A 20,347-nucleotide genomic window follows, 5' to 3' on the forward strand; every position below is an offset into this window, starting at 1 on the left:
TCATTTATTAGCGTCTTTTCTTGGGTATTTAAGGAAATACAAAAGCAGCTCCGACTGCTTTAAAGTACATTCCCTTTCACTTATTGACCTCTCTTAGTGGAATTAATTGGATTTGATCTGGAGCTGGTATTAATCCGAGGGGACGTGTTCGAGTGAGCCAAAATTATGCTTTAAGCTCGGTTCGTCCAGTATACCCGGTGTCTCTAAATGAGAGTTCACCCTTGTTAAATTTTTCCAAGCGATTGAAATGATATTTTGAGGCTAAATGCATGGCCGTAATATACAGGATGTCTCTAAAAGGTCCTTACAACGCTCTACCATAGGTAGCTGAGATCAAAATAAAACGATTTAACCGATTGATAGTAACCGAGCTACAGGGTGGTACACAGCAACAGAGCAACAGGGGTTAATTTTATTCGTCGCATTAATTTTCGTGTGCGTGTAAATGGTGGGCATTTTGAACAGTTATTTAAGTAATTTTTTAATGTTATTTCTAATATTAAAAAATAAAAATTTAGAAAACTACACTCCTTTCCATTTACTTTACAAGCGTTTCTCTCGAAAATGATTGTAGTTAGCGACTTGATTAAGGTATACCTTTTTTAAGCAAAAATACCGCGCAAATACGTTTTTTCATCCAAAACTAGTTTACCGTTAAGAACAAAAAAGTTTGAAGTACCTAAACAAGTACCCAATGCGTATACGTGGGGCCCTCTGCGATTTACCGAAATTTTGTTGGTAGATATGAATTCCTCATGCCGAAAAACCCCCTTGTAGAAAATTTCATGAGTTTTCCTCTTGCCATTTAATAATTATGGCTAAAAGTTGAATTTTACATTTCAACTTTGCCACCCTGTAGCTCGGTTATTATCAACTTTTGGACTAAGGCAAATGTGGCTAAATCGTTTTATTTTGTTCTCAGCTACCTAGGTTAGAGCGTTGTAAAGACCTTTTAGAGACACCCTGTATAGCAGTATACATGTACATGTAAGTGTTAAAAGAACTATTGAAGTAAAATATTTTTTAGCATTTTCGCTTAAACAGAAATCGCATTAATACTTGAATGTTTAAATAGGATGCCCTGTACAAGGTTAGTGAAATTGGCTGATTTCCGTTGGGATCTTGAAAAGGAACTTAAACTCGGCTAATCTGTGACAAAATTGCGCATTTTCACACTCAAGTAAACGATTTTTTTAAATTTCCGGTTGGTTCGGGATATGTTCGATATTGTTTGAAGGCGTTTCTTAAAATAATATGTATCACTTCTTCGTAGACACTTTTCCTTCTATAGAGGATGGTGTCGTCAGATTTTTGATGTGACGTTTAGGATCCAACTTTTCATTCCCATTTTAATTTTTTTAAAGCGCTTTATTTTCTGGTTAAACCTTGTATCACGCTGTGTATTAAGCGCATGCTTATCTTGTAGAAAAAAAATTATTTCATCACAAAAATCCTTAACGCAGGACACAAATGTTATGCATGGTGTTTACAATTATATTGAACTTGAAAACATGAAGATGAAGATAGTGCGAAAATCCGAAACGTCGCGTTAAAGTTGGATGGCTTTGTCTTCAAGGGGACAAGAAGTGCCACTTATTTTTAATCAGCTCAGAACGTTTAGAACTAAAAGTTCTTGAAAATTTAAGAAATTACTCACTACTTTAGTGCTTAGTCGACATTTCTGAAAGAGAAGAATTCTGAAATAATTTCTAAGCTTTAGAGTGAAATTAATCATTTGAGATTAGAATTTCGTCTAATTTTATCAAGTCAAAGCTTTCCAAATTTTCATCCAGAAATTTAATATTCCTCTCGCTATTCTCCGGTAATACCGACGATCCCGAAAGACTAAACGCCACACAACAAACGACCCATCATGCGAGAACCAACCCTAATCTAATAATAGATTTACATAAATTTATTACTCTAACGTCATTGGAAAGTTCGTGCCCAGCTGTCCAGGAGGGATGGAAAACTTTCGCAGAACCTTTAATCTCCCGCGGGAAGAGTTTCCATTTTTTCCTGCTGCTCAAAACTCGGATTGTTCGGAAGTTTTGCAACCCGTTTATCACTCACTCAACGCCTTTTGTTTAATTTTATCCCGGATGTCTATTACCCCCTTTTTCCTGTTTTTATTCGGTTCAAAGTAATTAAAAGAAATTGCTGAGCTAAATTGATAGATATCGCGAGGGAGCGACTGTGCAATTTTGTGATGGGGGAGGAATAATAAATTAGAGCGGTAATTATTGCAGGAAGGTAAATTACTAGTCATCTTCGGGATATGCGATTTTGACTTCGATTATGAAACCCATTTGGTTAATTTGCACTATACAGGGTGACCCAAAGTTCGTGTGAAGGCGAATTGTTTGACAAATTCCAAATTGAACGCACTTGTCGATAATTTAGTAAGTTGAGGTCAGCTGGATGATTTTCTTACCAATTTGGAATAACCTGAACTGTCCTTGAGTATCAGTGAAACATATAGGGAGTCCCGGTTTGTTTCGGCAAATTGATATGGGAGATAAATCTCATTATTTTAAATAAAAAAGTTCATATAAACGTGGGTCCGATCTCGATAGGTAGCGGAGTTACAGGAAGTTAAAATTAAGAAAAAAATAGGTTTTTATTTTATTGTGCCGGACCTAGTACAGATAGACCCTTCAAATTTTATGTACATATTAAGTAATAAGTGCTGCTTAAAACGAGGGTAAATTTCCTTCAATTACTATAGAGGGTATTGCATTTTCCCAGGTCTTGATGCGTAAAATCCTTTAAAAAAATTTGCTAGCACGTCCCTGATAAATTTCTATATATATACTTTTTAACTTCTCCCATCTATTACCTAAATTTTGATTCTCTTCTTTTTTGATCGAATTCTGTTCCATTTCCTCATAAAATAATTAATTTATAAATTGAGTCAAATCTATAGACGTCAAGAAACTCATACTATTTAGACATTTCATATTAGTTTAACTATCAAAATAATGTTTCTTCACCACAAATGTTTAAATATAATATTTAAAATAATTGAATACAAATTTATTATTTTTTCTATATGTTTGTGATTGCTTTTTCATAAAAAAAGAATAACACAGAGAATTTAAATTTTAAAGAATAAAGTAAAAATGAATCAAATGTTTTCAAAGGTGATGTGAAAAAACATTATTTTGAAAGTTAAATTAATATGATATGTCGAAATAGTGTGAGCTTCTTGACGTTTGTAGATTTGACTGAATTTATAAATTAATTATTTTATGAGAAAGTGGAACAGAATTCGACCAAAAACTAAGAGAGTCAAAACTTAGGTAATAGATTGGAGAAGTTAAAAAATATATAAAAATTCATCAGTGACGTACGAGCAAATTTTTTTAAAGGATTTATGCACCAAGACCTCGGAAAATGCAATACCCTGTATAGTAATTGGAGGAAATTTACACTCGTTTTAAGCAGCACCTATTACCTAATATGCATATAAAATTTGAAGGGCCTATCTACGATAGGTCCAGCACAATAAAATAAAAACTTATTATTTTCTTAAATTTTAACACCTTGCAACTTCGCTACCGATCGAGATTGGACCCATGTTCATATGAACTTTTTTGCCTAAAATAATGAGTTCTATCTCCCATATCAATTTGTCCGAAACAAACCGGGACACCCTGTGTATTACTTCTCTCATGCTAAGACATTGTACATTGTCTCTTTGTTCGTCTTACTTATAGTTTAGTCGCTTTCATGTTCTTCATTTTCGTTCTCTATTTCAATGGTAACGGGGGAAAATTTAATCGTTTCTTCCTTTTCGTCTATTTACGACAGTGCTTTGCGGGAATGTATAAGTAAAATATGAGACAATTACTCCCGAGTTGTCTCCCCACATCTCGAACGCGAACAATAGCTGTAATACGGCTTTCTTCTATAGATTTTCTTTCTTGCTTTAATTTGTAATCCTAATAACTCAGTTACTCCTCGTTTCCACAGTCTGGAACATAAACTTTCAGCGTTAACAGGCGACAAAGATAACAGAAAGGTACGGATTTAAATAAGCCAATTGGGCAGTTCAAACACGGGCCCAATATTGGGAATTCTGCGTTGTTTTATTAAGGCCCTCCAGTTTTTCTTCATTTTATTTCGTCGGCGGGGTCGAAATTACCATCTCCCCCAATTGGGAATAACGCAAACACCGATTAGAATTTCAATTTGGTTAGTTAATGTATTATAAATTCAAAGTTCCTATAGAGTGCCATTAACTTGCTGTCAACCTGAACTGTAAGATTATGCCCTAAAATATATTACACAGGAAGTTATTCTCACCTTTATTCGTCGGATGGTCTTGTTGCTGCTATTTTTAACCTGCACGGAAACCTTTATCTCTTCCCCATGTGAGTAAATGCCCTTATCCAAGGTAGCACTCAGCATCACTTTTCCATCGCTGAGCAAAAAGGGTTTTTCGATGGTGGCTTCCGGATTCGGCACTTCAGCTAAATAAGCTGCCATTGATGGTCTTTTTGCACTGCATAGAGATCTGTAGTAGTCAGATATTCGATCCTAAAAGAAATATTTTCAGTGAGATTTCCAGAAATTTCCTCTAGAATATGTAAACTCTAATTGCTTGCCCTATTAGGAAATTCAGACAAACCACACTCAATTATCGGGCAGATTAAGCGATTATGCCTGGACTTCGCTCTTTGCCGTATGTCTGGAATATTAAATAGGTCCTTGTGGAGGCTTTCCAGAAAGACAGGGTCGTGATGAGGAATCGATTAATTTATTACATGATGACGTTACATATTCGTCTACGTGGAGCCACAAATCATAAGGGTGATTGAGTCGGGGATTAATATACCTGTAGTGGGATTGTAAATGGTGGTTGGTTTTTGGCTCCAATATCTGGAGGAAATTAGGGGAACTGGAGCTCAAGATATGTTTTAGTGTTGTGTTTTTACTTTGATTAAACTTTGATATAATTAAAGTAATTCATTCGTTAAGTAACGTTAAGTTGAAACCAAATTTTTTTCATAGACAATCAGGAGAGAATTAAAGGGACTTTTTCAGAGTGCATCCTTATCTCGATGACACTGTATACATTGTGATTATTAGATTTACAAATTTACAAGTGCCCTCCAGTTTTTGCAATTAATATCTCTCACCAGGTTGGAGACATCTCAAAATCGAGTTTGGCATCGTTTTTATTGTAGAAAATTAACTCAAAATAAGGACAACGTCGGGAAAAGTTGAGTCAAAGAAATGAAACGGAAGAATTACTTCTTGTCTTTTGGAGATTTTGTAAAACGAGACAACTACATATATGTATATGTAGCTCTTTTCTAGTTAATTGGAACAGGGAGCAGTTTGTAGTCAAATTTTGGGGGAAAAACAGTTGGGAACGAATTATTAGTCGATTTAAAAAAAATCCAATTATTTAGGTCTTATATTTAATAGGTATTTAATTGAGCTTTAACGCTTTAGGGAGGCTTAACTGGATGATAACTTTGACTGGATATTCTAGTGTAAACTGAAATGAGCTAACAGAAAACCAATCCAAAGGGAAATTCTAGTTTAAATTGGAATATGAATTAATCATCTTTCACGGGTGTTTAAACTAGTTTCAGTGAGAATTAAACAAGAGTGATGGTAGTAGGACTTGCTTTGATTTTCTGCAGTAGAGTTGCTGTAAAACAGTCTTAGAAACTTAATTAACAGTCTGTTATATTACAACACTAACGAAACTTAATTAGCATAAAGAGGAGAATTCAAAAGCCTTTTTGGTGGTTAAGTCATATGTTTGCAGCATTCTGTGACAATCAGTTATGTGCAAAGAAATGATTATTGAAAGTCGCACACTGCAATTATTACATTGTACTGTGTATAACCGCCGAATTACGTCACAGTTTCTATATAACAAAAAGTGTTTTTTACATAATTTCCAGGCTATTTAAAGTTAGTCAGCAACCGCGATATCACAAACTAATACAACGGATTTGTGCCAAAAGGTCCCAACAAAAGCCATTTAAACGCCATTGAATTGTCTCGGCTCATCTTTTTATCCGTTTTCACTCTCTCCATTAATCAGTCTTTAAAGCTGCTTTTTTAAAGAACGGATGCGAAACAGGACACAAAAGCCTTAGCGAATCAATAGTTGTTTTAACGGAGTTGATGTTATCTTTTTGCCTTTGCAGTCTTCTAAGGGTGCAGCTTTTCACAATGTACTTTGTTCAAAAATGGTTATTTTCCTAACAAGTGCGGAAGGACACTTTCCGCAAGAGTTACGAACAATAATGTTGCAAACTCGGGGTTTGAGTGATTCCAGTATACTCGCTTTCAGCATGAATATTGTTTAACAATACTAACAACTCACCAACTAACAGAGCACTAATTAACAATTCTTTTACACCTAGGCACTTTAACCATCGCCTGTCACCATCGCTTCGTTTTTATATATGCCTGGACTTGTCTTAGACTAATTGACTATGCCACAATGGTCTGTTTATGTAGTTAAATCCCCTTGATTATATCATTCCATTATTGCCTTGGATACATGCAAACATTACCATAAACAAACATGCAAAATTTTACGTCATAAAGAAGTTTTTTTTTGTTCCGTGTGTGTGGCCTGCGTCGGCGACTCGCCGCAACAATATTTGTTCTACGAGTGTATTGTTACCTCAGATACTCCGTTTGGTAAACAGATCTCGCAGATTTGGATCGGGGATAAAAAGCTAATAGGGAAAAATATTGACAAATTAAAAATACCCAAGATGTTCAATTTAAAATATCCAAATATACACAATTTTACACACAAACAACAATTTTCAGATGAGGTTTAAACATAACACTTTTCCCTATATTTATAAGAGATATGATTGATAGAATGGGATTCTCGAAAATGTTATTGCAAGATTGCCTTTTTTTTAAATTTTACATTGAATAAATGCTGGCAGGCAATATTTTATGCAACTTTTAGCGCTTTTTTCGTAAAAATAATTGACCAAATGAAACATTCCCAAGATAGCTGGTTCTTAGCAAGTAATTTGAACGTCTGCGAAATGCGGGGACGATTAGTTAAGTGATATAAATTTCGTTTCATGGCAAAATAAACAATCATTAAATCCTGAAGAGGTCTTTGCAGAGGAATTTGCCTTCTAAAATTGTATAGTTCGGATATTTCAAGGCGAAATTTAAAAAAATACACCAGTAATCGATAATCTTATTCAGTATCATTATTTTGCTTAGTTCAGTTACTTTGAATATAAATTTCAGGCTTAAATGTTTTGTGTAAAACAAAGAGAGGAAATGACCATTGATGTGCAGCAAAGACCATCAATCGCCCTTTATCAGCGTATCAGCCCTTGTAGCGATATCTGACCCAGATACGAAATAAAGCTGACTAAATACAAACACGTGCACAGCCTTTAGCATTTCAGATACAGCCTTTATGAAACATTTTATACAATTTTCGCCCTCGTAGCAGTCTCCTCTTTCGAAGCAAAATTAATGCCATTTACCTGATATTGTAATTTAAACAGATTGATGAATAATTGTATACGTACCTTTACTTGATATACAGGGTGGCGCACCGACAAGTTTTCTCTCACGATTTTTTCCTGTAAATAAATAAATAAAAATATGTTCGGGCACGTAAATCTTAGTTTTCAGGGGAACACATTTTTAACATATTAGCATCCCCTCTGCTCCTACCCCAAGAAGGGCTAGCTGTCACCTTTAAAATCTTATTGTTAAATGAAAAGGGGAGCAAGTGATATCTTCTTTTAAAGAGAATTGAATTCCTTTTGTTATGGGACCTTCCCTGTATCATTTCAGGATAAATAAAATATGTACAAAAAAGGGTGTTAATAATAATGTGATATTGAAATAATTTCAATCCTTTCTTCAAGGATATACGTCATTTTAATCCGTAATTATTTGAACAGAACAATTTTTAATTCTCACTGTGATTTTGACCTTTGCGAGAAACGAACTGGTAATAGCAGCTTTTTCGAAGGATCAAGTGTAATTCTAAAAAACTATTATTAATACCCTTTTTCGTACATTTTATTTATCGATCAAATAATAGGATTAAGGTCCCATAACAAAGGGAATTCAATTCCCTTTAAAATAAGATATCACTCGCCCTTTCCTTTCCATTTAAAAATTCAAGGGTGATAGCCACCCCCTCGTAAGGGTTGGAGCAGAGGAAGTGCAAACATGTAAAAAATTTATCACCCTGAAAATTAAAGTTTACCTGTCCGAGCATATATCACTTATTCGTTTACAAAAAAATTCTCAATGGAAACTTTTTAACGCACTGCCCTGTATATTGTGTTATATATTGGAGAATAACAACTTGATTTAACATAATATAAATGCGAAAGACGTATCAAACGTACCTACAGCACAGTAAATTATTATACACTTATAGCGCCTATCTTTTAATATAAAATATCCTGAATTTAACAAATGTCTACGTCTCACGTTTTAATGTAAATTTTAAGCTTTTGTCGTCCTCTACGGATGCTCTAATTGTCGATTTAGTTCGCATTAAGACAGTGCCGCTTTAGTCGGATTTCTGAAACACTCTTAGTAAATTTCCCAATTTTCTAAATTTTAGAGCCTTTGATCAGACCGGAATATGACTTTAAAAATGTCTAAGTCATTGACTTTTATTCATATTTTAAATTCCAACTCTTCTCTATGGATACTCAGACTTTAAATTTAATTTGCTTCAAAACAGTGGCAGCCTGGTGGAATTTTTATACGCAATTTTAGTAATTTTCCCAATTCTTTCAAGTATAAAATATTACTCTGACGGGAATATGATTTTAATAGCGTCTATGGCACAAACTCTAATGCAAATATCAAATATAAAGCATGTTCTTCAAGTACACGGATTTTAAATCTAACTTGATTCAAGACAGTAGCGCGCGGTAGTGATTTCTAGATGTATTTTGACTCAATTTCTCATATTTAGAAATTTTAAAACATGTATTTTAATCCGAATATTACTACTGTAGGTGGTTGGAGGCCTACATCACTGTAGGGGAAGGCAATTTTCAACAATTGTTGTTATTTTTGTTTAATTTCTTAGTTTTGTATAAACAAATTTTCTTGATCATGTTGCTAAATTTTTACATGTTTTTCATCACAAAATGTCATTTTTCTCGACAATGATTCGCATTAGAGCTTTTGACCACAAGTATCCTTTTTGTGTAGAAATACACTGACGGTATAAAACGTGCTTCTAAAATGCTAATTTTTCCAGTGGCGTAAAAATTAAGGGCAAAAAAATCTCACGCAACCCTAAATTCTCAGCCTCTGGCATATGAGGAAAAATTGAAGTAGCGCTCAATACGTAACTAATATTAATGATAATAGGTGTACAAAATGTGACTTCTGTATTTCAAACGATTCCTGAGATATGTCAAAAAATTGAAAAAAAAACTATTTTTTGACACCCCGTATCTCGAAAACGGTGCGTTTGTGGACCCGTGTTAATAGAAACTTTTTTTCTTAAAAAGAGCCAAAAAATCATCACACCCTTCATTTTCCGACACATGTTTTGAAACACCCTGTATATGTATATCTTACAAATATAGATAGAAGTTTATAATATAATTAACAATATAATTAGAATATAGACGTTATCTTGCAAATTTTCATTTTCGAGCTTCGTGCAAGAGTAATAAAATTTTAAGCTTTATTTAATTGGAGACAGTGGCGTTCATCAATTCAAATATTTACTACTTACCGCTGGTCATGTTCTTGGGATTTTCACATCTTAACAAAGTCAAGATTTTCACTACTTAAATTACCATTTAAACCGTCTTATTACTGCGTCTAATAGTTCTAACCTTCAGCCCCCAAGGCAAAATCTAGACGACCCTTACTCAAAACTTTTTGTTAAACCTTGTTCTCCGTTTGTGTCATTTTGCCAAATAAAAGAGCTAATAAGGACAGTTTTACTTGCAAAGTATTATTCGGCTTTTATTTTTTTTTGGGTTCCATGTCGATAAACCTAGACACATAAAATGTCGTTTAACCCTAATAAAGTTGTGTGACCGGTCAAATTCATAAAAACGTTATGAGCCCCTTTGAAATTATTGTGATTGTGTGTCTATAAAAGGGATACTGTTGCTAGCTTGTGTAACGTTTTGAAAGTTGGCAAAGAACGTAAATCTTCACGTTGAATTTTACTGAGCATACATAATTCATAATACATGAAAGATTATACGGTCCCAAATTCATTGGTGTAGATAACATAAGTTACATTTTTTAATTTTCCCTTGTTGATTTCGGCTAGGAAAAATTTGATATGTCTCGTTTTCAAATGCGGCTCTACTACACCACTGTTTCTACGTAATTTTACTATTTATTATCAATGTATGACAGATTACAGTGCCCAAATGTAACAAATTTACAAAAGTGTCATAAAGATAAGCGTTTTCTTGCTCTAAAACGAGGCTCTATTAAGAACTGTTTCTGTCAGTCAAACTGTATAATTTATTATTTATGCATAATACTTAAGCGATTATTCAGTTCGAAATTCATTGGTGCAGAAGGTCTATTTGGGGAAAATGTCGTGCCTTTAAACTGTGAACTGTAAATTATAGCCACTGTTTTCTTAACTGAATCTTCATGTTGTTTTTTTGAATTACTGAAGGAAAATAACCTAACTGCATTCAAAGCTTACTGTGACGTATTAAATGTGATAAAGTGCTCCTTTTCACACCCTAACGAGTTCGTGAAAGAAGCTTTCTCGCTCGCTAGAAGGAAAAAAATGTGACTTTCTTTTGCCGATTAAATAAATCGCTATCACGCAAAACTGAGAAAGTGAGACCATAAAGCCTTCTAACATGTTTTAAGCTAGTTTACACTCTTAAAAGCCTGTTCGGAATCGATCTAGACGTAAAATCCTGAAACTCAGACAAAAATCGTGCTTTGCTACATGTAAGCTTTGTAAACTGACCTCATTACTTTCCACGCTGTCCGTCCTGACTTCCGGTCCGCCGCTCTTCAAAGACATTCGCCGTTTGGCGTCACCGAGGTCCGGTACCTCCGTTTCATCCCTCAATGGTTCATTAATTAAACAGCCCTTTTGAGCAGGAATGTGCGCAGTGTCGTCATCGTCCTGCTCATCGAAGGTCACGTGACCTGTTGGTTTCGGTGGGGACTTTCGATTTGGGCTTTTCGTGTCTAAAAGAAATGAAAAATGTTGACATCAGGGACGGTGTGCAAAAATTCATTCATGATTAAATAAAAACAAATTAAATTAAATTAAAAAAGTACACATCCCAGTTAAAGGTTAAATTATAATTATAATTAAATATATAATTAGTTAGGTATTAGTTTCTTAGAGACTGTTGCGCTTTTTCAGTTGTGTGCAAATAATTATGTGACACCCTGTATACCAACATGATTCATTTACGCAAAACTGTCTGGATTCATCGATAGATTTTTGCTTAAACTAACTTGTCAAGTTGCGGAATCTGGTTAAATCGATCCCTTTGGATACAACCCGGGTATTAGTTCGGGATAGTTTACGAAGAAACTTGCCTGATATTCGAAGGAAACATCCCCGTTTATTTCTGGAATTGAGTAGGGAAAATTCAGCTGACCGGAAATCAGTGATAGTTGCGAACTGGATATTTATGTAAAGTATAACCTTAACGATAAGGGATATGATGAGGGTTATTTATTGAATCCATATGAAGGGTATTCTTTAGGTATCTCAGCATTGCTAGAAAAATATTGAAATTACTGTTATTAAATAATCCGGCCTAACTCGAGGGATTGCGCATAGTCCAGTGTAAATTTCCTCGGTCCTGTTCCCTCGTCCCCCTTGACCACTCACCTTCAGTTAAATTTTGATTATCGGAATAAAATTTTATATGCTTTAGGGATTTTCTTTCGTTCTTATACGGGTAAGTCGGCTTCTCACATTCCTTTCGACGTTTCTCGTTTCTATACAGGCTGTCCCGGTTTGTTTCGGCAAATTGATATGGGAGATAAATCTCATTATTTTAAATAAAAAAGTTCATATAAACGTGGGTCCGATCTCGATAGGTAGCGGAGTTACAGGAAGTTAAAATTAAGAAAAAAATAGGTTTTTATTTTATTGTGCCGGACCTAGTACAGATAGACCCTTCAAATTTTATGTACATATTAAGTAATAAGTGCTGCTTAAAACGAGGGTAAATTTCCTTCAATTACTATAGAGGGTATTGCATTTTCCCAGGTCTTGATGCGTAAAATCCTTTAAAAAAATTTGCTAGCACGTCCCTGATAAATTTCTATATATATACTTTTTAACTTCTCCCATCTATTACCTAAATTTTGATTCTCTTCTTTTTTGATCGAATTCTGTTCCATTTCCTCATAAAATAATTAATTTATAAATTGAGTCAAATCTATAGACGTCAAGAAACTCATACTATTTAGACATTTCATATTAGTTTAACTATCAAAATAATGTTTCTTCACCACAAATGTTTAAATATAATATTTAAAATAATTGAATACAAATTTATTATTTTTTCTATATGTTTGTGATTGCTTTTTCATAAAAAAAGAATAACACAGAGAATTTAAATTTTAAAGAATAAAGTAAAAATGAATCAAATGTTTTCAAAGGTGATGTGAAAAAACATTATTTTGAAAGTTAAATTAATATGATATGTCGAAATAGTGTGAGCTTCTTGACGTTTGTAGATTTGACTGAATTTATAAATTAATTATTTTATGAGAAAGTGGAACAGAATTCGACCAAAAACTAAGAGAGTCAAAACTTAGGTAATAGATTGGAGAAGTTAAAAAATATATAAAAATTCATCAGTGACGTACGAGCAAATTTTTTTAAAGGATTTATGCACCAAGACCTCGGAAAATGCAATACCCTGTATAGTAATTGGAGGAAATTTACACTCGTTTTAAGCAGCACCTATTACCTAATATGCATATAAAATTTGAAGGGCCTATCTACGATAGGTCCAGCACAATAAAATAAAAACTTATTATTTTCTAAAATTGTATCACCTTGCAACTTCGCTACCGATCGAGATTGGATGGAGATTTGGACCCATGTTCTTATGAACTTTTGTGCTTAAAATAATGAGTTCTATCTCCCATATCAATTTGTCCGAAACAAACCGGGACACCCTGTATGTTTATTAAGCTCTTGCCTGTAAATTTTTTGTTTCTGTTTTTGTTCGATTTCATTCACTTTTTTCATTTTTTTCTCATTGTAAATGGGACCCTTTTTAATTACAATTTGGGGATTTTTTTTCATTTTTAGCAACCCGAATGTAGGATTGTTTTAATGAATTTAATTGGCAAGTTTCGAGAACTTTTTTGAAATTTCGGAGAATTTCTTAAAAGGATTTACAAAATATTCTCGCTCCATGTCTTTGTGTAGATGCTTTTAACGAAACATTACTCACGTCCTTAATGTTTTGATAATTAGCACTTGCCGAAGTTAGCTTTAATGGACCACGGGACATTCCCTGTCGCAATTAGTCTGCCACATATAAGAGTTATTAATGTGGCTGAGCCAAGGTCGACAAAGTGTACCTTTAGAGATCTATTGCGACCACATTTCATCTACTTACCGTGACTGGGCTGAATTCCCAAGGTGTCCATGCCTTGGGGAAGGCATTCGGGCATCGAGTGATGACCGGTGCGCATTTGAGACACGCCCAGGAAGTCGGGCTGAGATGCAGTGACTGTTTCTGCTGATCTTGATATGGCTGTATGAAAAAATATAAAAATTAGATTTTAAAGTTTTGAAAAAAGTTTGTTTTGACATTGACGTGGCAAAACGGTTTATTATGGGAGAAGAATTCCCAGTTTTAAAAGCTTATACGTTACTGAGCATTGTTTTGGATTAATGTGATCTCCAGCTTTCATTTGAGCGGATAAAAGAAATTGGGGAAATAAATTGATGAAAAATTCTTTTTTTTTGGGAACTTTGTGTGCTCGAAAATGGGATTTTCGTTTACCTTCCTGATGGGTGAAAAATCGGTTATCTAGTGGCGCACTCTTGCACCCGAAAAGTAATGCCTTCCTGTTGATTTTAGCCTGTTCCTTCGAGGTTTTGCCTCCTCCAGGGACGTACCGGTAGGGCGAGGGTGGGGCAAAGGCCCTTTGAACTACTCTAATGCCCATCCTGACTGTTGTCCTTTTATGCAGCTTCTCGTCTATTCTTTCAGCTGAAAAAGGGTCATTTATCACCGTACAAAAACGGTAATTAAATAGCTTTGGCAAGGCATCAATTTAATTACCCGATCGGTAATCGACATTATCTCTGGCTAATGTTGTTTGCTTTGTGTTTCGGCCCTGAAACACCCGATTAATTTATGTGGTATCAGGAGATAATGCGGATTACATAATTGTTTTTGAATTAAAACACGATTATTCTTTTGATGTTTAAACCTTTGCCAGAAGTTCCGATTCTGAGGCCTAAACCCCATTTTTAACTATTCTTTTTCAACCTCCTTTCTTCAATTCACATCAAAAGCTCCAACTGACAAATAAATATCCCAAAATACGCGCCGGGAAAGTCGACTAAATCACCGCTTCGCATCCCCTTAGAAAGGGGAAGTGCCTGACGTGTCAATAAAGGGAAAATAAAAAAAATCTCAGAATTCACAGCTTCAGCCCTTATTATACATTTTTCAGGTCCTATTTCTAATCAAAAGATAAAATGCTACTCTGAATGGGAATTCTTATTTTTCGCCAAGCCAACGTCCTCGCTTTAGAAAATATGTCGAATAACGACTGAAATCTTATTTCGCATTCGATTTTGCCACGTTTTTTCTTGGGGAAAAGGAAAGGTTTTTAAGAGGGCGAGAGCAAATATGCTGTGGGGAATAATAGATATTATGTAGCAAGGGAGCAAAAGTGACATATTTTTCCCTTTTTCATTGGTTGTTACTTCTAAATATATAACGCATATAGATTCAAAAAGCTATTAAGGGGAAAAATACGGGAAACTAAAGTGTGTGGTAGACATGTACCTGTGAGAGTAGATGGAATTTTGGGAAAATTTTTGCCAATTCGGTAGTTCAAAGTCACTTTTTTAATTCGCGTCAAAAAAAATAATACAAAATTCCATGAATAATTTGTAATTTTTGAGAAAATGTTCCTTCTCATTCGGGATTATTTTTTACCACCTTTTTAAAGACTCTTTTGTAGCTTTTGTACGATTTTTCGCTGCCCACAGCGGTGGGAGGCAACAAATTTAACGTATTCCCGTAGTAAAAAATTGAAGAAGTTTGCACGTTTAGTGCGTACTAACAGTTTTACGGAGAACTTTGGAGTATTAACCGGAGTTGACGCAGTAATGCAGGTCACCTCTAATAAGACGCATAGTAAAGACTTTAGCAAAAATTAATACAACTCAAGGAGTAAACGTTAAGTTACTCAAGTGAAGCGCCACAACTCCAATAGATGTTCTCAATTCAAAGACCTTTTTTCAAAAATGTTTTATTCGCAGAGAGGATTTTTGACATGATTTAGTACCACTGAAAGAGGAGGCTTCAGATTATTTACAAGCCGATCGGTCCAGGTTTCGCTCGTATATGCGACCGGGATTGTCCGTTACTCCGCAACCGGGAAAAAGAGGTCGAGGAAATATTCCTGTACGGTTGGCTGTTCCTGTATGGATTATGCTTGAAGTATATACATTCAGAATTAATCTTGAGTTGCAGAAAACATAGCATAGGCTTGATGTAAGAAAATCATATCCTCAGTCCCTGATGATTGCTCGCCTCAGCTATCAATTTATGTCGTCGGCCGGGAATGTGTTATTTCTCTCACTAGAGCCACAAAAACCATAGAATTTCTACATCTTTAAGCCAAGCTTCGCTTACAACGATTATTCCCAAGTTAAAACTAACAGCTACTTTATAACGTTTTATATTTCTTGGCCATTATAGCACAGTCTAACTGGACCGTAAAGAAATAAAACATTAGTGGAATAAGGGTTTATAAAAGCTGTTTTACAACTCACTTTCGGGTTCAAATAAATTAAATAATCAAGGCTTTATTGATACTTCCCTACAATTGCGATTTTCGAGGACCTATAATAGAATTTTTATCATTCTTAGCTGTAAAAATACCATTATTGCGTGTGTTGAGTAAATATCACGTAAAGTCGAATAACAGGTTAACACTCAGGCTCATTATTTACCTAGCAATCTAATCGTCCATAATATTATAGTCATCTCCATTTTTGTCTATTTTATGGGTGCCATGGAAATGGATATCCAATTTCGGGATTATATGGTGCTTAATTTAGACAAGTTTATTGTAATAAGATATAGTTAAGTATAGTAGTGTGAAAAATCCAATATACGCCGAGTTTACACTTAAGTAATTATAACCCTGACGACTTCTGACGTTCGACTCATAATAATGCACTTCACAACCTTAGAGTATAATATACGTGACTATCTGAACCGTAACACTATTATCAGATGAGATTACCATTATTATAAGTTGAAGTTTGCTCAAAAGCGGGGTAACACTTTATTGGACATTGAAATAGTGCACAACAAAGAAATTCTTGAAAGCAATGTGTGCCCTTATTGTGCTGCACGCACTGTTATCGTGCTTCTTATGAAGGATGAAGTCAATGTCTAAGAATTAAACAAAAATATGAGTAAAAAATAAAGAATTTTCTAAGAAAAGGCCAGTTTGTGCTGTGGGTAAAAACATGTTGCATTTTTATACCGATTATACGGAGTGACGAAGGGTACAGATTTTTAAGTTTAGTCATTAATATTCCCCAGAGAGGATATTTCTCCCCAATTGGCTTTCTCCCAGTAAATGGTTATCAAAGTACCATTTACTGCCAGTGGGGTAAATTCAAATTTCTAAAGTTTCAGCCCCCTTTGGAATATATTAAACGTCAATTTCAGATAAGAGATTGTGCCTTGGGGATGGGTGGTTGTTTGCAAACTGAAATTTTAGGGTCATTATTCCAGATGGTTCCCGATTATTGCTTGACAGCGCAAAATTGGCTCTTAATATAATTAGATCATTTACTCCCTATTCTCCGTACTCCAAAGCCAAATTAATACCGAGATTGCACAATTATTTACATGCGATGTCAAAGAGCGAAAGGTACATCGATTCAGAGCAGGAAAAATACGGCACCTGTTACACAATCGCACCCTTCGTCTAACCTTGGCACAAATTGACAATTTTCCATTTAAAATGGTCCATTTAAGCCACGCTTAAGCTTCAAGTTCAGCTTTGGGGAATATGAGGGTTAGAGTGATCAAGAAAGAGTTATTAAATTTAATTCCCACACTTGAAAATTCCCATAAACGGGCTTTCAGCCCCTCTGAAAACCACCACCTGTAACGTAATGCTTAAATAAAATAGGGCAATTTAAAGGAAAATTTATGACGACATAATTCATGCATGCAATATTAATTTGAACTGGAAGTTGGCTTAATGGGATTTTCGCAGATTTGTGGCGTTTTGCACAGATTATGAGACTGGGAAGCCGGAAATGTGGAAAGAAGAAGCTTGAATTTTCTAAGCCAACTTTAATCCGGATTACAGCATTTTCAGTTTCAAAAAACAGTCCAGCTTTCGATTAACCAACCAATCAATCTCCTGAATGATTAGATCAATGTCATGTAAGTGGAGAATAAAGGTGAACCTGCCTAATGCCCTTTTCGGGGAGATTTTAATGAATCGATTAGACAGGAAACATCTTTTCCATATGTTCACTGAGTAGTAAATCGAATATAATACAGCTTAACGTGCCTCCCTATTCGAAAAAGAAAGGCTGAAATACTACATCTTACGGAAGCGTTCTCTCATGTAAATTACATGCAAATGCAGTGCCTGCTTTCCTTTGCAAGGATTTCCTGCTACATAAAAGAACAGTTAATTAATTGCATTAGCAGAGTTGTCATTTATTACTGCGCTAAAATGTTCGGCTTTGAGGGAAGTTTGAGGTATGGTTGAAAGCTTCGTTTGAAAACAAATTTATACTGCAAAAGGTACTGTTAATTTTAAAAGAACGGAGTGAAGAAAGGAGTCGACTAATCAACGATTATATTTCGACGATGTAAACGTAGTCAATTCACATCTAGTAGTCCCCTAAATGTAAGCAAGCCGCAATATGTCTACATTTACGTCTAGGGCTGCATTGAGATAGTAGGTTTACCGCGATCGTAGTTTGAAATCGTCAAAGTTATTGAAAAACTTAAAAAAAAAACATTTTTAGGGAGAGTCCACAGATTTCTGTTTAAAGAAGAGAGTTTAGGAACTTTGCAATTCTCTGCAGTATTTTGAGAAATTTTACTTTGCCTCAAGACTTTAACGACGGGGGCGCTTTCGCTCAAAATTTCCTCGGAAGTAGTTTAAAAATATGATAAAAACCCTCTGGAATTTTTTGGAAAATTTTTATTCCCTGCTAGACACGAGCTATTGACGCTTTTACCTTCAGTTTGATAGACCAAATTTATCTATACATTAAAAAAGCTGAAATTGTCTTGCTAGCATAATGTAAGCTCAGTAAGTCCCCTTAAGGCGGTGCCGGAAAGCTAATGAGAGATATGCGGATTAATTAATATTTTTTTGCAGACTTCCTGGTGTAAAGCCTCCCTTTTCACAAGTACTAAACAAATTTTGGAAAGCCTTAAATTCTTTAAAATTTTTTGAGCTGTTTATGCGGAGCTGACTGAGATTGACCGAAAGGATGAATGATGTGCAGACGACACAGCATTCCCAGTTGATAGTGCTAACAATAATCTCATTAATTACACCTTTCCATCGTCGATCACTTTCAGGAAGAACTTTTTGTTTGAACAAACTCATTACAAGAAAGGAATATTTTCTCGGAAAACTTGGGTCATTAAAAAGTTTCAGCTGCGACATTTGACAAGCAAATCAAGGCGACGAAATCGATACAAATTGCCCTGAGCAAACGTTGAAACTTTAGTTTTCACGTTTCAATAATAAAAACTGTCAGGATTCAAGCAGGGACATTAATTTTAATTATGCTTCCTGGAGGGTAAAATTAGTTTAGCGCCATTAACAAGCAAGCCAAAAGATTGTATGGCTTTTGTGTGTCTTGTGAATGTCATGTTTTTCTTTCAATTATTTACCAGATGATCTTCGTAATGCCGCTAAATTGGACTTCGTTCATTAACGCAGCGTTTTCAAGACGGAGATGGATTATTTAAGATCTTCGCGACTAATGGGGCCAATTGTGGAACACAATCCCCAAATTATGACCAAATTAATCAAATTTATACACGGAAAATTTATCACGTTCTGGACAGTTTTCTTTATGAATTAAGGAAAAAACAGGGACAGGGAATTGTTTCAGATTCACTGCGTCATTAACCTCGGATAAATTCCTGTGAATTGCATGAAGTTTATCGGCACGGAATAGGTAAGTTCAGGTCATAGAAGTTAGTTCAGGTTGAAAACTGTCAAACATTATTTGAAATAAAACCGGAAACTTTACCGCTAAAAGAGAAAAACTTGGATTATCAAGTTGTGAGAAAATCATTTGGATTATTGAATGGAAGGATTATTTCCATAGCAACGGTGAAATAAGGGTATATCATTGTTTAGCGTGGAAATTGCGTTCTGGATAAAGTTGCTAGGACTTTGACCTACTGACCCTAAAAGAGATGGACTTACATTGGGCTAATTTGTTAGGCAAACTTCTCTAGTCTTGATGAGTGTGATAAGAGATTGCCGCAACGTTAGCATTGTCTTAGAGTAACGCCAAAGCATTTCAAATTATAATGAGGTGGACTAACCTAAATTAATCATAAATCCACGTTTTGAAAAATATCCAAAAAGCGAATTTGAATCTATAGTTCAAAGTTTCCTCATGACACCAAGAGGTTTTTATTTTTTGGGTATGTTAGAGTTATTGGGGAAAAATCTGTGTATATTGAAAAGTGGCAAATTTCTCAGAAAATGTATGATGGAGCTTATTTTGAATCTCACTATAAAAAACGTTTTCCCTATTAAACCTTGGCTGCCCTGTGAATCACGTTACTTACCAACATAAGCTCTGACATCGTAACTGGTTCCAATGGGTGCTCCGTTATACTCCTTCGCAGGCACCAACTGAACGCTGGGAGGGGCTAATGGGGTTACCTCCATGGTAAAGGGGTAAGCATTGGAGCCTAGTCGCTTCAATAAAGCCTCCTGTAACAAAATTTTAAATTAGCTCTTCTTCAAAGGATTAGAATTAATTTACGATCCTTTAACGTTAACACTTAATAGGTATTTCCAATGAAAACGCTGCGAGGTTAATTTGATTAAAAAGCGATGTAAATTGGGAATGTGTAGATTTTGTTGTGTTAAGTTACGAACA

The 20,347-nt window shown here is 34.9% G+C and overlaps 2 protein-coding genes across 4 annotated transcripts in view; one reads left to right on the forward strand and one right to left on the reverse strand.

Annotated features, from left to right (window-relative positions):
• LOC136409256 (14 kDa phosphohistidine phosphatase-like) overlaps positions 1-20,347 on the forward strand; it is a 52,702-nt gene that overhangs the window by 12,621 nt on the left and 19,734 nt on the right. The gene's annotated exons all lie outside the window — the stretch shown is intronic.
• LOC136409255 (arrestin homolog) overlaps positions 1-20,347 on the reverse strand; it is an 82,387-nt gene that overhangs the window by 11,211 nt on the left and 50,829 nt on the right. Inside the window, exons 6-10 of the mRNA XM_066390644.1 lie at positions 20,031-20,178; positions 13,986-14,195; positions 13,596-13,733; positions 10,958-11,184; positions 4,309-4,542 (exon numbers count right to left, since the gene is read on the reverse strand). Of these exons, the coding sequence (XP_066246741.1) occupies positions 4,309-4,542; positions 10,958-11,184; positions 13,596-13,733; positions 13,986-14,195; positions 20,031-20,178 (957 nt within the window). The remainder of the gene's footprint in view (positions 1-4,308; positions 4,543-10,957; positions 11,185-13,595; positions 13,734-13,985; positions 14,196-20,030; positions 20,179-20,347) is intronic.

The sequence above is a fragment of the Euwallacea similis genome, chromosome 5 (genome assembly GCF_039881205.1).
Source record: "Euwallacea similis isolate ESF13 chromosome 5, ESF131.1, whole genome shotgun sequence".
Taxonomy (NCBI): domain Eukaryota; kingdom Metazoa; phylum Arthropoda; class Insecta; order Coleoptera; family Curculionidae; genus Euwallacea; species Euwallacea similis.